This window comes from Bubalus kerabau, chromosome 1 (genome assembly GCF_029407905.1).
Source record: "Bubalus kerabau isolate K-KA32 ecotype Philippines breed swamp buffalo chromosome 1, PCC_UOA_SB_1v2, whole genome shotgun sequence".
Lineage (NCBI taxonomy): Eukaryota > Metazoa > Chordata > Mammalia > Artiodactyla > Bovidae > Bubalus > Bubalus kerabau.
In genome coordinates, this window is record NC_073624.1 from 63,419,196 (window position 1) to 63,439,550 (window position 20,355).

The 20,355-nt window shown below is 37.5% G+C and overlaps 1 protein-coding gene across 1 annotated transcript; it reads left to right on the plus strand.

Annotated features, from left to right (window-relative positions):
• Positions 1-15,817: 15,817 nt before the first annotated feature.
• LOC129641555 (olfactory receptor 6C1-like) lies at positions 15,818-16,780 on the plus strand. Its single transcript, XM_055566237.1, has one exon. It carries the CDS (start codon positions 15,842-15,844, stop codon positions 16,778-16,780), a length of 939 nt encoding a protein of 312 aa, XP_055422212.1. The 5' UTR covers positions 15,818-15,841.
• The last annotated feature ends 3,575 nt before the right edge of the window (positions 16,781-20,355 follow it).

Here is a 20,355-nt window from a genome sequence, read left to right on the forward strand (position 1 = left end):
GGGGAACACATGTATACCTGTGGCGGATTCATTTTGATATTTGGCAAAACTAATACAATTATGTAAAGTTTAAAAATAAAATAAAATTTAAAAAATAAAAATAAAAGTTTCAAAGAAGGAAATGGCAGTTTCATAGTTACAGAGTGGAACACATGTGTGCAGCTGCACAGTCATGCCAGGTCTTTGTGACAGCGTGAGCTGTAGCCCATAGGATCCTCTGTTCATAGAATTTTCCAGGTAAGAATACTGGAGTGTGCTTCCATTTCCTACTCCAAAGTGTCTTCCCTACCCAGGGATCAAACCTGTTTCTCTTGAGTCTCCTGCATTGGCAGGTGGACTCTTTACCCCTGGCACCACCCAGGAAGCACAGAATGAAAAGCTGAGTCCAAAGGAAGGTAAGTGAATGAGAGAAGGATGAGAATTTGAATAGAAAAAAAAATGTATACAATATGCTTGCAAAGCTGCTGTCAATGAAATTATGAGTAATGAAAAATAACTCTGGAGACAATATTAAAATTATAGATTTTGAAAAGTTCTGAGTTTAATTTAATTGCATTTCATTATGCCTCTAATTTATGAAATATAACTTTTATTTTTTCATATCTTTGAGAAAAGTACATTCTTCCTTGCCATGTCCATGAAGGCTCTCTTGACTTGCTGATTCCTAGGATATAGATGAATAGGTTTAGCATGGGGGCATTGAGATATTTTGCACAGCTACTCCCATGCTCAAAGACCGCTGTCCTTCGCTGATGGATTCATGTACATGAAAATGCAGCTGGTATAAGAGATGGAGATGGCAATCATGTGGGAAGAACACGTGGAGAGGCCTTTGACCTATGAGTGGTAGAAGGGATCGTGAAAATTGTTCTAATGACATATGTATCAGTTCAGTTCAGTTCAGTTGCTCAGTCGTGTCTGGCTCTTTGTGACTCCATGAACCGCTGCACTCCAGGCCTCCCTGTCCATCACCAACTCCCGGAGTTCACCCAAACCCATGTCCATCAAGTCGGTGATGCCATCCAACCATCTCATCCTCTGTTGTCCCCTTCTCCTTCTGCCCTCAATCTTTCCCAACATCAGGGTCTTTTCAAATGAGTCAGCTCTTCACATCAGGTCGCCAAAGTATTGGAGTTTCAGCCTCAGCATCAGTCCTTTCAATGAATACCTAGGACTGATCTCCTTTAGGATGGACTGGTTGAATCTCCTTGCAGTCCAAGGGACTCTTAAGAGTCTTCTGCAACACCACAGTTGAAAAGCATCAATTCTTCTGTGCTCAGCTTTCTTTATAGTCCAACTCTCACATCCATACATGACCATTGGAAAAACCATACCCTTGACTAGGCAGTCCTTTGTTGGCAAAGTAATGTCTCTGCTTTTTAATATGCTGTCTAGATTGGTCATAACTTTCTTTCCAAGGAGTAAGTTTCTGGAAGGAAACTTACTGATGGATTTTAATTTCATGGCTGCACTCACCATTTGCAGTGATTTTGGAATCATGGCTGCAATCACCAACTGCAGTGATTTTGGAGTCATGGCTGCAATCACCATCTGCAGTGATTTTGGAGTCAAGAAAAATAAAGTCAGCCGGTGTTTCCACTGTTTCCCCATCTATTTGCCATGAACTGATGGGACCAGATGTCGTGATGTTACTTTTCTGAGTGTTGAGCTGTAATCCAACATTTTCACTCTCTTCTTTCACTTTTCATCAAGAGGATCTTTAGCTCTTCTTCACTTTCTGCTATAAGGGTGATGTCCTCTGCATAACTGAGGATATTGATATTTCTACCAGCAATCTTGATTCCAGCTTGTGTTTCTTCCAGCCGAGCGTTTCTCATGATGTACTCTGCATATAAGTTAAATAAACAGGGTGACAATATACAGCCTTGATGTACTCCTTTTCCTATTTGGAACCAGTCTGTTGTTCCATGTCCGGTTCTAACTGTTGCTTCCTGACCTGCATACAAATTTCTCAAGAGGCAGATCAGGTGTTCTGGTATTCACATCTCTTTCAGAATTTTCCACAGTTTATTGTGATCCACACAGTCAAAGGCTTTGGCATAGTCAAAAAAGCAGAAATAGATGTTTTTCTGGAACTCTCTTGCTTTTTCCATGATCCAGTGGATGTTGGCAATATGATCTGTGGTTCCTCTGCCTTTTCTAAAACCAGCTTAAACATCAGGAAGTTCACGGTTCACATATTGCTGAAGCCTGGCTTGGAGAATTTTGAGCATTACTTTACTAGCGTGAGAGATGAGTGCAATTGTGCGGTAGTTTGAGCATTCTTTGGCATTGCCTTTCTTTGGCATTGGAATGAAAACTGACCTTTTCCAGTCCTGTGGCCACTGCTGAGTTTTCCAAATTTCCTGGCATATTGAATGCAGCACTTTCACAGCATCATCTTTCAGGATTTGGAATAGCTCAACTGGAATTCCATCACCTCCACTAGCTTTGTTCGTAGTGATGCTTTCTAAGGCCCACTTGACTTCACATTCCAGGATGTCTGGCTCTAGGTCAGTGATCACACTATTGTGATTATCTGGGTCATGAAGATCTTTTTTGTACAGTTCTTCTGTGTATTCTTGCCATCTCTTCTTAATATCTTCTGCTTCTGTTAGGTCCATACCATTTATGTCCTTTATCGAGCCCATCTTTTGCATGAAATGTTCCTTTGGTATCTCTGATTTTCCTGAAGATATCCCTAGTCTTTCCCATTCTGTGGTTTTCCTCTATCTCTTTGCACTGATTGCTGAAGAAGGCTTTCTTATCTCTTCTTGCTTTTCTTTGGAACTCTGCATTCAGATGCTTATATCTTTCCTTTTCTCCTTTGCTTTTCACTTCTCTTCTTTTCACAGCTATTTGTAAGGCCTCCCCAGACAGCCATTTTGCTTTTTTGCTTTTCTTTTCCATGGGGATGGTCTTGATCCCTGTCTCCTGTACAATGTCACTAACCTCATTCCATAGTTCATCAGGCACTCTATCTATCAGATCTAGACCCTTAAATCTATTTCTCACTTCCACTGTATAATCATAAGGGATTTGATTTAGGTCATACCTGAATGGTCTAGTGGTTTTCCCTACTTTCTTCAATTTCAGTCTGAATTTGGCAATAAGGAGTTCATGGTCTGAGCCACAGTCAGCTCCTGGTCTTGTTTTTGCTGACTGTATAGAGCTTCTCTATCTTTGGCTGCAAAGAATACAATCAATCTGATTTTGGTGTTGACCATCTGGTGATGTCCATGTGTAGCATCTTCTCGTGTTGTTGGAAGAGGGTGTTTGTTATGACCAGTGCATTTTCTTGGCAAAACTCTATTAGTCTTTGCCCTGCTCATTCTGTATTCCAAGGCCAAATTTGCCTGTTACTCCAGGTGTTTCTTGACTTCCTACTTTTGCATTCCAGTCCCCTATAAAGTCATCAGTGAAATGCAAATTAAAATGAGACAAAGCACTATGTGTTCTAAGTCACTTCAGTTATGTCCACTCTTTGCAACCATGGACTATTGCCCGCCAGGTTCCTCTGTCCATGATTTTCCAAGCAAAAATACTGGAGTGGTTTGCCATTTCTTTTTCCAGAGGATCTTCTCGACCTAGAAATTGAACCCATGTGTTCTGCTTGGCAGGTGGATTCTTTACCACTGAGTCATCTGGGAAACACTTTCAAGTTATGATATCCTCTAACTAATACATCACAGAAAAATGTATTTATATGATTATTTCTTAAAAAATGCAATTATTTGAATAAATTGGACAAAGCAAAGAATTGGTTTAATGTATAGTCACTGAATAATACAACTTATTGTGTGAAAATTTCCTAATATCTCCTGCTCGATTTAGAATGAGTGCTAGTAAATAAAACAGGACTCAAACGTTTTAAGGTACAATGCAAAGAAAATAATCAAAAGAAAATAACATTGGCATGAATATAGAGAATGTTTTAGAATTGTATTCATGTTAATGATATTGATCACAATGAATTAAATCTTTCATCTTTTCTGTTTAATACACTTTGCACCTAAATATATTTATAAGAAGGAAAAAGGAGAAAAAGAGACAGATAAATGAACCACACAGTGATCACAGAGTTTGTCCTCCTAGGCCTTTCTGATGATCCTGACCTTCAGATTGTGATTTTCCTCTTTTTATTTATCACATATGTATTGTTACTGGAAACCTATTATCACCCTAACCTGGGTGGACTCCCATCTCCAGAGACCAGTGTATTTCTTCCTCCGAAACTTCTCTTTCTTAGAAATCTCCTTTACTACTGTGTGTATCCCTAGATTTATGGGGGCAATTATCACTAGGGACAAGACTATTTCTTACAGTTGTGCAGCCTAACTATTTTTCTCTATTTTCATGGGGGTGACTGAATTTCACATTCTAACCTCCACGTCCTATGACCACTACGTTGCCATCTGCAAGCCCATGCATTACACAACCATTGTGAGCAGGAAATTCTGCAGCGGGCTTGTGCTCTGTGCTTGCCTGGGCAGGTTTCTGACCATCTTCCAATGCCTTATGCTTTTCCTCCATCTGGATTACTGTACTTCCAATAGAAGCATAGTAATAACTTTTTGATCACTTTTTGTGTGACTGTTTTCCCCTTTTACAATTGTCTTGTTCACATTGATCATTTTGTGTGTGACTGTTTCCCCCTTCTGCAATTGTCTTGTTCAGACACATGACTTCTAGAGGTAAAGGGATTTTTACTTTGCTTTTGTTAGTTTGCTATTCACCTTGGCATTAGTGATTTTGTCCTGTTGCTGCTGCTGCTGTGTCACTTCAGTCGTGTCCAACTCTGTGTGACCCCAGAGACGGCAGCCCACCAGTCTCCCCCGTCCCTGGGATTCTCCAGGCAAGAACACTGGAGTGGGTTGCCATTTCCTTCTCCAATGCATGAAAGTGAAAAGTAAAAGTGAAGTTGCTCAGTTGTGTCCGACTCGTAGCGACCCCATGGATTGCAGCCTACGAGGCTCCTCCGTCCATGGGATTTTCCAGGCAAGAGTACTATTAGGGTCCAATTCCTTTCAATTTATTACAGGAGAATTAATGCTGTTGTTCATAATTCCTTTACCAAATCTAGAAAAAAGAAACTTCGGTGCTCAAGCAGATAAACAGCCCACCCAGGCAAAGGACTATTTTAAAAAGAGATGCCAGATCTATAAAGACACAAGATATCCTCCTGAAGTCTGTGTGCAATTTGAAGCTCTGATACTTGTAGAAGTATAAATGCTAACACATTATTAGGACTTTAGAGAATTTCATCTGCTAGTCAGAGAAAAAAGGTCTTCTCTACTTGTTCCTCTCACGTGATTGTCATTTCCATCTCCTATGGAAGCTGTATATTAATGTATGCTAATCCCTTGGCCAAAGAAATGGTATAATTAATAAATGGAGTAGCTATTCTTAGTACCTGTGTGACCCCACGTTGAACTCCTACATCTACACTCTTGAGAGACCAGCCAGTAAAAGAAGCCTTCAAAGACATTGTCTATAAAGCAATGTTTCCTGCCAATAAGTGAGATTTTGGTAAAAAATGAAGGCCACTTTAAATAGAAATTAGATTAAGTCCTGAAATTCCTAAATATCTGTATAGCTATGCTTGCTGTTTATAGTCTCTTAACAGGCCACATAATAGTTAATATAATAATTTCCCAAGGTTTCTTTCACTTCAATGCCGAAGTTTCTCCAGTGCATTGTTATTGGCATTTAAAATTATAGAAAATGTTATTTCTTATGCAGAATTTACTGGAAATGAAACTTATTTCTTTAAGACATAGCATGATGTGAATAGTTTTAATTCTATTAATCAGTTCCTGAAAGGATCCTATAATGCTGCATCGTACTTCAAATGTAGAGTTTCAAAATGAGTGTGTAATTTCCGGTGTATTTTCAGGCTGAACACTGACAATTTCCTCTGGTTTAAGAATTTATATATTAACAATGATAAGGCACTAAAGAGATAAAAATCCAAAGAGATAAAATGTACTTTAAATGTAGAGCTTTTTATTTTGTAAAGTTCAGTAGCTATTTTCAAGGTAAATATTTACCAAATTATGTGCTAGTCACAGAATTCATATATTCTCTATCACTTTTGAAAAATGTTTATATTCAAATAATTCAGAGTAAATGCAATAAAACTAAACCACTACCACTTTCCTGAACTTAGTGATCATATTTATGACAATTGTTTTTCATTCCTGGTGAAGTGTTCACAAACCTCCAATTTTTAGGGTCTACTTTTTGAAATTAATTTTATTTGATTGGGTTATTTTCTCTTTCTTCATGTCCCTTGTAAATTGGTTGTTATCTACACATTTGACAAAACAGTCACCTCTCCCTGAGGATGGATTTGTTTAGGGGAAATCATAATCATTCGGTCCATCTAGAGTTTCTAGGAGCCTCTCAGATCTTTTCTAAGGATGTGATCTCCTCAGATTTGTGTTTGGAGATTCCTTGGTAAACTGAGTGAGGGTGGGAAACATTTCTACTTTGATTCCATTGTGTCCCTGTTTTTGCATAGTATCTAAAGATAGCAGGTCTGCAAAAAATATTTGTGGAATGAATAACAGAATGAATAACAGTGATTCAGTCAATAGATTATTTTTGTCACTTCTAATATTAGATTAAAAGGAATCTGAATTACAAAATCTTATAAAATTCCTAGATTTTATGCTTTCTTTAATTCCTGGGACCCAGTTTAACAATTGGATACAAAGGGACACTTGGATAATAGATCCTTCTCAACAACCTGTCCCAGAACACGTGTATACCTGTGGCGGATTCGTGTTGATATATGGCAAAACCAATACAACATTGTAAAGTTAAAAAATAAAATAAAATATAAAAAAAATAATCTAAGAAGATTCTTGGAAAAGACTGACAATTTTAATGAATATTTTTTCAAAGTTTCTCATGTCTCTTTATGGGAATTCATTTAGCACCATCTTCTAGATCATTCTTATTTTATTGTTCTCAATTTCATGTTTTGAATAATTCATTTTATACTTAATAGATTTGGGAGCTACTTAATGGAGACATTTTATTATATAAGAAAGGAAATTGTAATGTTTACATATGAGATTCATTCATCTTAGTATTTTAGCCAGCTAGGAAAAAAATGCTTTTCAGAGAAATACTGATTTAGGAAATTCAGGAAACCACTTCCATAACTTTTGCACATTTAGATATCTTCACATAGATACTATACAAAATATTGCATATGCCTCTGGCCTATTTCTCATGTTTTTCTATCCCTATGGACATTGTCTGGCAAGTTTTCTGTTTCGGTAGTGGTACAAATGTTGATAACATGTTTATAATCCTCAGTGTATTTTCCTCTTCACCCTGGTTGGTACATTTGATTCACTGGAGTATTTCCAATGAGCCTTGGGCATATGTAGTGGATAAAGCAACACTTGTTTCATGCAGGTTAAATTCCACATGAAAATCATGTCCATAAAGGACCACATTAACTCCATATCTGCTTCCCTTCACTATTTTTTCTCTCATGGTTAAATGGAAAATGCATCCAAATATTTTCTATAGTAACTATAGAAATAAAATAATTTCAAATATATTGAGAAAGAATAACTCTCTAGAAGTGCTGCATTGCTTAAACAAAAACGGAAACAGTTTCCAATATATTATTTGTAATTTCAACTGGCTGATGTGATGCATTGTATGACAAGGAGAGGTAAGATTGCGGAGTAAAAGGCAATGAATCTTTTCTAAGCACTGATTTATTAGTTCTTAGCTCAGCTTTTTATCAGGTTCAGATGAATAATTGGAGTTGCCATTTCTTTCTGATGTATATCAAGGATTATGAAAAATGAACATGTTTACATTTCCTGATTATCATAGGAATATATTTTTTCATTAGTTTTCAGAAAATTATTCTCTGAGTTTGGTCTTCCTTACTGAATAAAGGTTTGCAAAGTAACACAAGCTTCTGTTTCAGACAAAAAGAGTTTAGAATTCTAATTTGACCATTAACTAGCTGTATGATTTTGTTCATAGTATTTAACCTCTTAGTGTCAGTTTCTCCAAACTTAACATAGTGTTATTATAATGAGTAAATGAGATAAGTACATCAACTGCAGCATTGTCCCTTAAATGAGGTTCTGCATAAATAGTTACTATTGTTTTATAGTGACACCATCTTTCTCAAATGTGATAACTGATTTTATTTTTAGGAATAACAAAGAGAACAATATTTATGTGAGTAAAAGCTTTAAAAATTGTATATAATTTAATTTTACTTGTAAATTAAATAAGCCCTCACAACAACTCAATGAAGCATTGTCCAAATTTTCACAGTGGGGGAAGGGGGTAAGCACAGAATCCAAACCAAAAATTCAGGGAGGGTTATATTTTTAACAAATTTTCCTTGGAATGCAAAGCCCCAATAATCTCACACATTATAAATTAACTCCTGATCAGTTCAGTTGCTCAATCATGTCCGATTCTTTGGGACCCCACGGACTACAGCATGCTAAGCTTCCTGTCCATCACCAACTCAGGGAGCTTGCTCAAACTCATCTCCATTGAGTTGGTGATGTCATCCAACGATTTCATCCTGTTTTACCCTTCTCTTCCTATCTGCAATCTTTCAAAGCATCAGGATCTTTCCCAATGAGTCAGTTATTCATATGAGGTGGCCAAAGTACTGGAGCTTCAGCTTCAGTATCAGTCCTTTCAATGAATATTCAGGACTGATTTCATTTAGGATGGACTGGTTGGATCTCCTTGCAGTCCAAGACACTCAACAGTCTTCCCCACATCACGGTTCAAAAGCATCAATTCTTCGGTGCTCAGCTTTCTTTATAGTCCAATTCTCACATTTGTACATAACTATGAAAAACCATAGCTTTGACTAGACAGACCTTTGTTGGGAAAATAATGTCTCTGCTTTTTAATATGCCATTTAGGATGGTCATAGCTTTTCTTCCAAGGAGTAAGCATCTTTTAATTTCATGGTTGCAATCACCATCTGCAGTGATTTCTGAGCCCCCCAAAATAAAGTCTGTCACTGTTTCCATTGTTTCTCCATCTATTTGCTATGAAGTGATGGGACCGGATGCCTTGATCTTTGCTCTTTTGAGTATTGAGTTTTAAGCCAGCTTTTTCACTCTCCTCTTTCACTTTCATCAAGAAGCTTGTTAGTTCCTCTTCACTTTCTGCCATAAGGGTGGTGTCATCTGCATATCTGAGGTTATTGATATTTCTCCTGGCAATCCTGATTCCAGTTTGTGCTTCATTCAGCCCAGCATTTTGGATGATGCAATCTGCATATAAATTAAATAAGCAGTGACAGTGTACAGCCTTGATGTACTCCTTTTCCTGTTTGGAACCAGTCTGTTGTTCCATGTCTGGTTCTAACTGTTGCTACTTGAACTGCATGTATTTCTCAGGGGGCAGGTAAGGTGGTCTGGTATTCCCATCTCTTGAAGAATTTTCCACACTTTATTGTGATCTACACAGTCAAAAGCTTTGGCATAGTCAATAAAGCAGAAGTAGATGTTTTTCTGGGACTCTCTTGCTTTTTTTCAATGATCCAGCGGATGTTGGCAATTTGATCTCTGGTTCCTCTGCCTTCTCTAAATCCACCTTGAACATCTGGAAGTTCATGGTTCATGTACTGTTGAAGCCTAACTTGGAGGATTTTGTGCATTACTTTGCTAGCACGTGAGATGAGGGCAATTGTGTGGTAGTTTGAGCATTCTTTGGCATTGCCTTTCTTTGGGATTTAATGAAAACTGACCATTTCCAGTCCTGTGGCCACTGCTGAGTTTTCCAAATTTGCTAGCATATTGAGTGCAGCACTTTCACAGTGTCATCTTTTAGAATTTGAAAGAGTTCAACTGGAATTCCATCACCTCCACTAGCTTTGTTCATAGTGATGCTTTCTGAGGCTAACCTGACTTCAGGCTGCAGGATATCTGGCTCTAGGTGAGTGATCACACCATTGTGGTTATCTGGGTCATTAAGATCTTTTTTTTGTATAGTTCTTTTGTGTATTCTTGCCAGCTCTTCTTAATATCTTCTGCTTCTGTTAGATCCATACCATTTCTGTCCTTTATTGTGACCATCTTTGCATGAAATGTTCCTTTGGTATCTCTAATTTTCTTGAAGATAGCTCTAGTCTTTCCCATTATATTGTTTTCCTCAACTTATTGGATTTATCACTGAGGAAGGCTTTCTTATCTCTCCCTGCTATTCTCTGGAACTCTGCATTCAAATGGGTATATCTTTCCTTATCTCCTTTGCCTTTTGCTTCTGTTCTTTTCTCAGCTATTTGTATGCCTCCTCAGACAACCATTTTGCCTTTTGAATTTCTTTTTCTTGGAGATGGTCTTGATCACTGCCTCCTGTAGAATATCATGAACCTCCATCCATAGTTCTTCAGTCATTCTGCCTATCAGATCTAATCCTTTGAATCTATATGTCACTTCCATTGTATAATTGTAAGGAAGTTGATTTAGGTCGTAACTGAATGGTCTAGTGATATCCCCCACTTTCTTCAATTTAAGTCTGAATTTGGCAATAAGGAGTTCATGACCTGAGCCACAGTCAGCTCCCAGTCTTATTTTTGCGGACTGTATAGAGCTTCTCCATCTTTGGCTGCAAAGAATATAATCAATCTGATTTTAGTATTGACCATCTGGTGATGTCCATGTGTAGAAACTTCTCTTGTCTTGTTGAAAGAGGTTGTTTGCTATGACCCTTGCGTTCTTTTGGCCAAACTCTGTTATCCTTTTCCTGCTTCATTTTGTACTCCAAGTCTAAATTCGCCTATTAGTTTAGGTATCTCTTGACTTCCTACTTTTCCATTCCAATCCCCTATGATGAAAAGGACATCTTTTGAGGGCATTCTTTCTAGAAGGTCTTGTAGGTCTTCACAGAACTGTTCAACTTTAGATTCTTCTGCTTTAGTGATTGGGGCATAGGCTTGGATTACTGTGATATTGAATAGCTTCTCTGGAAAGAACAGAGATCATTCTGTTGTTTTTGAGATTTCACCCAAGTACTCCATTTTAGATTCCTTTGTTGACTATAAGGGCTACTTCATTTTTCCTAAGGGATTCTTTCCCACTATAGTAGATACAATGGTCATCTGAATTAAATTTGCCCATTCCAATACATTTTAGTTCACTGATTCTTAAAATGATATTCACTCTTGCCATCTTCTGTTTGAACACTTCTAATTTACCTTGATTCAAGGACCTAATATTCCAGATTCCTATGCAATATTGTTCTTTACAGCATCAGACTTTACTTCCATCACCAGTCACATCCACAATTGGGTGTTGTTTTCACTTTGGCTCCTCTCATTCTTTCTGGAGTTATTTCTCCACTGATCTCCAGTAGCACATTGGGCCCCTACCGAGCTGGTGAGTTCCTTTCAGTGGCCTATCTTTTTGCCTTTTCATACTGTTCATGGGGTTCTCAAGGCAAGAGTACTGAAGTGGTTTGCCATTCCCTTCTCCAGTGGACAACGTTTTGTCAGAATTCTCCAACGTGACCAGTCCATCTTGGGTGGCCCTGCTCGGCATGGTTCATAGTTTCTTTGAGTTAGACAAGGCTGTGGTCCATGTGATCACTTTGATTAATTTTCTGTGATTGTGGTTATCATTCGGTCTGCTCTCTGACAGATAAGGGTAAGGATAATTCCTGATGCCATTTTATTATAAGTATGTATATTGCTTTTTAAGCTAATTTTTATCTTCAAGTATATATATAGTTTTCAAACTGAGACAATCAGGAGAGAAATAAAAACAGCTCTGATTAATAATCTGAAAATAATCTTAATTTATTCTTCTCAGTTTCTGTTTTTTTTTTTTTTTTCTTCATGCAATTGTGATGAAGGTCTTCCACAATATTTGATGTCATGGTAAACACAGTCAGGAGAGAAATTAATCATTAAAAAAAAAATTAGAGCTGTTATAAAACCAAACTATTTTCCAACATATCAAGTGAAGTGAAGTGAAGTGAAAGTCCCTCAGTCCTGTTCAACTCTTTGCGACCCCATGGATTGTAGCCCACCAGGCTCCTCTGTCCATGGAATTCTCCAAGCAAGAATATTGGCATGGATTGCCATTTCCTTCTCCAGGGGATCTTCTAGACCCAAGGATTGATCCCAGGTCTCCCGCATTGCAGGCAGATTTCTTACCATCTGAGCCACCAGGATCTGTTCTCTTCTATGACACAATAGCCTAGTTTATAAACCTAACACCAAAAAAAATGATTAACAAGTGAAAGGACAAGAGGATAATTGGAAAACTGCACAGTAAATCTGAAGCTGTAAGTTGCCTTGAGGATATATGTATTCACAGCATTACTTGTGATTTCCTAGAAATCTTAATGTTAAGAAGAGAAAATACAATACACATAGAGAATGCTGGAAGCTAATTTATGTTTCCAATTATATTGTGGAATTTACGGATTGTCCCACCCACTTCTCACAATTTGCATAAAATAAGAAAAATAATCTGTTTTTAATAGATACATCAATACTATTGCTTCTTTTAAATTGGAGAATTTGGGGAATGCTAGTGTTCTTTTTGCAAGAAGTCATCCTTACAATCTACTAAGGAATGACAGAGGTGTCCTGAAAACCATTTCCGTTATTTTGCTCAAAGCAATGTCAAGCTTTTGCCTTTTTTGTTTTCTTCTTTATTGGATATAGTTGTTTTACAATATTATGTTATAAGTAATATCAATTGTGCATAAACTAGATAACTAATGAAGCAGACTATATAGCACAAAGAACTCTATGCAACAATAGCATGTGGTTTTCTCAATGGCTCAGTGGGTAAAGAATCTGCCTGCAATGCAGGAGACACAGATTCAATCCCTGGGTCAGGAAGATTGCCTGGAGGAGGAAATGACAACCCGCTCCTGTATTTCTTGCCTGAAAAAATTTCATGGACAGAGGAGCCTGGCAGGCTACAGTCCAAAGGACCACAAAGAGTTGGATGCAACTGAGATGAGCAATAGTGAGCAATGATCAATAGTGTATATGGGCCAATCTCAATTATCCCCGCTTCCTCCAGCAAGCAATAGTTTATTGAATATGTTAATTTTCACTTTAAATGAACCACAAGCCTGATTCAGCAATGAAATATTTAAGACATTAGAATTTAAAAAGAAAGGGACAGAAAAGAATATGAAGCTTGTTATCCTAAATTCTAAGGGAATAGCAGGGAAAATGTGGAAAAGTCCTAAGGAAGGAAAGTCTGAAATGATGTCTTATAGACTTGGATATATTCTTCATTGCTTTACCAAAAACATCCCAGGAATGGCTGACCCTTCACATTCCAGAAATGGTTTACTGATCTGAATTATACACAGCTGTTAATTACAGACAATTGTTGTTAATTGAGAACAAGGACTTTTACATTTGCCTTAGAAAGTATCTATAAAATACTTGAGTTACCATGAATTTGTCTACAGAAAACGTAAAGCCTGTTGTTTTTGTAAGTGCTCTTAACATTGTTTTCCTCTGGTCCTTGAGGATTAACAAAAGGATATATTCATTTTCTCCTAAACACCACATGATTTCCCAGTAGAATTGGCCACCATTCATCTCAGTTGGAATTTTCCCTGAATCGACAGTAGCTATATTTTTCCTATACAGGAAAGTGAGTGAAAAGAGGGCTCAGGCTTATAAAAGAGATAAACACTGAGAACTTTCACAATATTATCATGCAGCCTAGACAGTATATTAAAAAAACAAACAAACAAACAAACAAAAAAAAACAGAGACATTGCTTAGCCGACAAAGGTCAATCTAGTCAAAGTTACGATCTTTCCAGTAGTCATGTGTGGATATAAGAGTTGGACCATAAAGAAAGCTGAGCACTGAAGAATTAATGCTTTTGAACTGCGGTGTTGGAAAAGACTCCTGAGAGTCCCTTGGACTGCAAGGAGATCAAACCAATCAATTGCAAAGGAAATCAGTCCTGAATATTAATTGGAAAGACTGATGCTGAAACTGAAGCTCCGATTATTTGGACATTTAATGCAAAGAACTGGCAAATTGGAAAAGACCCTGGTGCTGGGAAAGATTGAAGGCAGGAGGAGAAGGGGACAACAAAGGATGATATGGTTGGATGGCATCACTGACTTGATAGACGTAGGTTTGGATGGACTCTGGGAGTTGGTGATGGACAGGAAAGCCTGGAGTGTTGCAGTCCATGGGGTCACAAATAGTCAGACAAGACTGAGAGACGAAACTGAGTAATGATGCCATACATACTAAAAAGGGCTTCCCTGGTGGCTCAAATGCAATGCAGGAGACCCTAGTTTGATCCCTTAGTCAAAAAATCCCCTGGAGAAGGGAATGGCTACCAATTCCAGTATTCTTGCCTGGAGAATCCTATGAATATAAGAGCCTGACCTATGGGATATAGTCCATAGGTTTGCAAAGAGCTGGACAACTGAGTGACTAAGCATGCACATACAACAAATCAATAAACTTATATCTTTAAATTAAATATTCTATTGCATAAAGATCTCTCCTGATACTGGAATTAACTTTACCACTCAATTTGAATTCATAGCATGAGTGATATTGAAAAGAACTGGATCAATTTATTGAGGGAATTCTTTGTTTTTTTTTTTAAGTAAATGGATTGTTATTATTATTATTGCTAAACAGGAAGACAAAATAGAAGGCTTTCATTGCTATTTAATGAATTATACCAAAATACTGACAGAGTATAGATTAACTAAGTGAACATGAATGTATAAAAAAGGAAAATATAAAAATACAACATAGACTAGAAAGCAGAATACACACACATATAGAGAATAATAATAACATTTAGATGGGAGAAATTTTGAAGAAAAAATGTTCTCTGAAAGATATTGCTTTATGTTTGGTATTAGATATTCATACAATTTGGTCTCCTTAGCCAATGACACAGATCCAGTCTATGAAAAATCCACTCTGCCTCCTCTGTACTCTGGACTCTACAGAAGTTCCCTAACTTTTTGTGACCAGGGATCAATTTAGTAGATGACAATTTTTCCATGGACCTGGGTACGGGGTAGTTACAGGATGGCTCAAGCTCATTATGTGTATTTTGCACTGTATATCTATTATTATTTCATCCTCATCATATCAGATCATCAGGAATTAGATTGCAGAGTTCAGAAACCCCTGCTCCAATGCTTGAGGAGGTCACAACAATGAGTCCATTAGATGTGATTCAGATAAGGACTTGAAAGTTAGGAAAGTGAATGTGAGTCAGAGTGAGAACTTAGAAGTCTTTCGTATTGTTGAAGATTTAACTCCAGTGATGTTCATTTGGGAGACAGTACCATTCGAGCAATCTTTTTCCTGACATTTTTGGATTTTCTATATTAACTAGCAAATACTAATACAAGAAATCAGATAAAAGATTAGGAAGTAATACAGTTTTACTGAGTTTGAAGAAAAGACGAGGAGCTTCCCAATGGGAAAGAAATCATTTAGGGAAGGATTTAATAGAGTCAACAAGTAGCATTTCTAGTCCAGTATTTCATACACTTAGAAAAGCCTAGGTTAAAATTCCTACTCCTATTACTTAGAGTATGTGATTAGGATAAAATGAAAACTATATATTTTTAACCTCATACAGATAAATAAAATAGGGATTTCAAAAGAAATAGTCTATGATAAATACACACACTAGCATGTAGTAAAAAAAAAAAAAAGTCTTAAAAAATAAATTCTGCCAAGTTAAATTAATATGACATAGCCCTTCCAGAAATAAATTCCAGTTCTATCCATGGATACTTCCCTTTTCTTTGAGCTTCTTTGTGTTTTACTCTGTAGGTTATTGAAAAGAAGATAATGAGAAATTACACAGAAATAAGAGAGTTTATCCTCCTGGGACTGTCAGATGACCCACAAGTTCAGGTTGTGATCTTTGTCTTTCTGCTCATCACCTACATGCTCAGCATCACTGGGAACCTGACCATTATCATCCTGACCCTGCTGGATGCCCACCTCCAGACCCCCATGTATTTCTTCCTCAGGAGTTTCTCTATATTAGAGGTGTCATTCACAACTGTCACTATACCAAAGTTCCTGACCACCATCATTACAGGAGATAAAACTATCCCTTTTAATGATTGTATGGCTCAGTTATTTTTTTTCATTCTCTTGGGAGTCACTGAGTTTTACCTTCTGGCTGCCATGTCCTATGACCGCTACATTGCCATCTGCAAACCGCTGCATTACATGACCATCATGAATCATAAAGTCTGCGCCCTGCTTGTCTTGGCTTCTTGGCTGGCTTCATTCTTAATTATATTCCCATCACTCATGCTGTTCATACAGCTTGATTACTGTAAGTCCAATGCTATCGATCATTTTACTTGTGATTATTTCCCCTTATTACACCTTTCATGTTCAAACACTAAATTACTAGAGATGATGGGCTTTTCCTCTGCTGTGTTTACCCTAATGTTCACTTTGACATTAATAATTCTTTCCTATACGTATATCATCAGAACAATTTTGAGGATCCCTTCTACCACTCAGAAGACAAAGGCCTTTTCCACCTGTTCTTCCCACATGATTGTCATCTCCATCTCTTATGGCAGCTGCATTTTCATGTATATGAATCCATCAGCAAAGGACAGGGTGTCTTTGAGCAAGGGAGTGGCTGTGCTAAACACCTCAGTAGCCCCCATGCTGAACCCCTTTATTTATACCCTAAGGAATCTACAAGTCAAGCAAGCCTTCATGGACATGGCCAGGAAGATTCTACTTTTCTCAAGGAAATGAAAAAATGAAAGTCCTGCTTTATAAATTAGAGGCATAACAAAGAGCAATCAAATAAAAATCAGGGCTTTTCAAAATCTATTAATTTTCACATAATTTCCCTAGAAGTGCTTTTCACTGCTCATACTTTTATTGCCAGCATCTTACCAAAGATAGTATATACATTATTCCCATTCTAATTCCCATCATTCTCTCCTGTATTTCCCTTCCTTTGGGCTTATCATTCCACTCTGTAGCCTTGGACTGACTTAATTTCCCTTTTTGAAATATTTTTTAAGACCTTGTTTTCACAATATTTCTTAGAAAATTAAGGGCAGACAGAAAGAGGCAGAGAAGCAGCACATGAGAGAGAACTGTGTTTTGATTTCACCAAGAAACATTCTTTCTAGAAATTTAGGGAATATTAAATTATTTTAAGCACCATTTTTTCAATTTTTTTAATTGGAGGATAATTGTTTAACAATGTTGTCTTGGTTTCTGCCATGCATTAACATGATTCAGTCATAAGTATCCATATGTTTCCTCCTTCTTGACTTCACTTTTACCTCCTACCCCAGCCTGCCCCTCTACATTGTCACAGAGCCCTGGGTTAAGTTCCCTGTGTTATACAGCAACCTCTCATTGCTACCTATTTTACATATGTAATGTATAAGTTTCAATGCTATTCTCTCAATTCATCCCGCCTTCTCAACCCACACTGCCACTATGCTCACAAGTCTGTTTTCTATGTCTGTGTCTCTATTGCTGCCCTGGAAATAGGTTCACCAGTACCATTTTCCTAGATTCCATATTGAACATCAAAATTTTAGCATCAGCAAACTAAAATGGACTGGAATGGGTGAGTTTAACTCAGATGACCATTGTATCTACTACTATGGTCAAGAATCCCTTAAAATAAATGAAGTAGCCCTCATAGTCAGCAAAAGAGTCCAAAATTCAGTACTTGGATGCAATATCAAAAATGACAGAATGATCTCTGTTCATTTCCAAGGCAAGCCATTCAATATCAGAGTAATTCACGTCTATGCCCCAACCAGTAATGCTGAAAAAGCTGAAGTTGAACAGTTCTATAACTTCTAGAACTAACATCCAAAAAAGATGTCCTTTTCATCATAGGGGACTGGAATGGAAAAGTAGGAAGTCATGAAATACCTGGAGTAATAGGCAAATTTGGCCTTAGAGTACAGAATAGTGCAGGGCAAAGGCTAATAGAGTTGCAAAGAAAACACACTGGTCATAAGAAACACCCTATTCCAACAACACAACAGAAGACTCTACACATAGATGTTAGCAGATGGTCAATACCGAAATCAGATTGATTATATTCTATGCAGCCAAAAATGAAGAAGTTCTATACAGTCAGCAAAAACAAGACCAGGAGCTGACTGTAGCTCAGATCATGAACTCCTTATTGACAAATTCAGACTTAAATTAAAGAAATTAGGGAAAATCACTAGACCATTCAGATATGACCTAAATCAAATCCCTTGCAATTATACAGTGAAAGTGACAAATAGATTCAAAGGATTAGATCTAATAGACAGAATGACTGAAGAACTATGGACAGAGACTCATGACATTCTACAGGAGGCAGTGATCAAGACAATCTCCAAGAAAAAGAAATGCAAAAAGGCAAAATGGTTGTCTGAGGAGGCCTTACAAACAGCTGAGAAAAGTAGAGATGCAAAATGCAAAGGAAAAAAGGAAAGATATACCCATTTGAATGCAGAGTTACAAAGAATAGTAAAGAACAAAAAGAAAGCCTCCCTCAGTGATCAATGCAAAGAAGTTGAGGAAAACACTAGAATGGGAAAGACTAAAAATCTCTTCCAGAAATTAAAGATACCAAGGGAACATTTCTTGCAAAGATGGGGACAATAAAGTACAGAAATGGTATAGATCTAAAAGAAACAGAAGATAATAAGAAGAGGTGGCAAGAATACACAAAAGAACTGTACACAAAAGATCTTTATGACCCAGATAATCACGATGGTGTGATCATTCACCTGGAGCCAGACATCCTGGAATGCAAAGTCAAGTGGGCCTTAGGAAGCATCACTATGAACAAAGCTAGTGGAGGTGATGGAATTCCAGTTGAGCTCTTTCAAATCCTAAAAGATGATGCTATGAAAGCACTCCACTCAATATGCCAGCAAATTTGGAAAACTCAGCAGTGGCCACAGGATTGGAAATGGTCAGTTTTCATTCCAATCCCAAAGAATGCTCAAACTACCACACAATTGTACTCATCTCACATGCTCAAAATCCTCCTAGTCAAGCTTCAACAGTACATGAACCATGAACTTCCAGATGTTCAAGGTGGATTTAGAGAAGGCAGAGGAACCAGAGATCAAATTGCCAACATCCACTGGATCATGGAAAAAACAAGAGAGTCCCAGAAAAACATCTACTTCTGCTTTATTGACTATGCCAAAGCTTTTGACTGTGTACATCACAACAAACTGTGGAAAATTCTTAAAGAAATGGGAATACAGGACCACCTGATCTGCCTTTTGAGAAATTTGTATGCGGGTCAGGAAGCAACAGTTAGAACCAGACATGGAACAGCAGTCTGGTTCCAAATAGGGAAAGGAGTATGTCAAGGATGTATATTGTCACCCTGCTTATTTAACTTATATGTAGAGTACATCATGAGAAACTCTGGGCTGGATAAATCACAAGCTGGAATCAAGATTGCCAGGAGATGTATCAATAACCTCAGATATGCAGATGACACCACCCGTATGGCAGAAAGCAAAGAGGAACTAAAGAGCCTCTTGATGAAAGTGAAAGAGGAGAGTGAAAATGTTGGCTTAAATGTCCACATTTAGAAAAATAAGATCATGGCATCCAGTCCCATCACTTCATGGCAAGTAGATGCAGAAACAATGGAAACAGTGATGGATATAATTTTGGTGGGCTCCAAAATCACTGCAGATGGTGACCGCAACCATGAAATTAAAAGACACTTATTCCTTGGAAGAAAAGTTATGACCAAACTACACAGCATATTAAAAAGCAGAGACATTACTTTGTCAACAAATGTCTATTTAGTCAAAGCTATGGTTTTTCCAGTAGTCATGTATGGATGTGAGAGTTGGAGTATAAAGAAAACTGAGTGCCAAAAAATTGATGCCTTTGAACTGTGGTGTTGAAGAAGACTCTTGAGAGTCCCTTGGACTACAAGGAGATCCAACCAGTCCATCCTAAAGGAAATCAATCTTGAATATTCATTGGAAGAACTCATGCTGAAGCTGAAACTGCAATACTTTGGTCATCTGATACAAAGAACTGACTCATATGAAAAGACCCTCATGCTGGGAAAGATTGAAGGCAGGAGGAGAAGCAGATGACTGAGAATGCGATGGTTGGATGGCATCACCGACTTAATGTTCATTGAGATGGTGATGGGCAGGGAGGCCTGGTGTGGTGCAGTCAATGGGGTCCCAAAGTGTTAGATATGACTGAGTGTTTGAACTGAATGGATATGTATGCATTAATATACAACATTTGTTGTTCTCTTTCTGACTTACTTCACTCTGTATAATAGGCTCTAGATTCATGTACCTCACTACAAC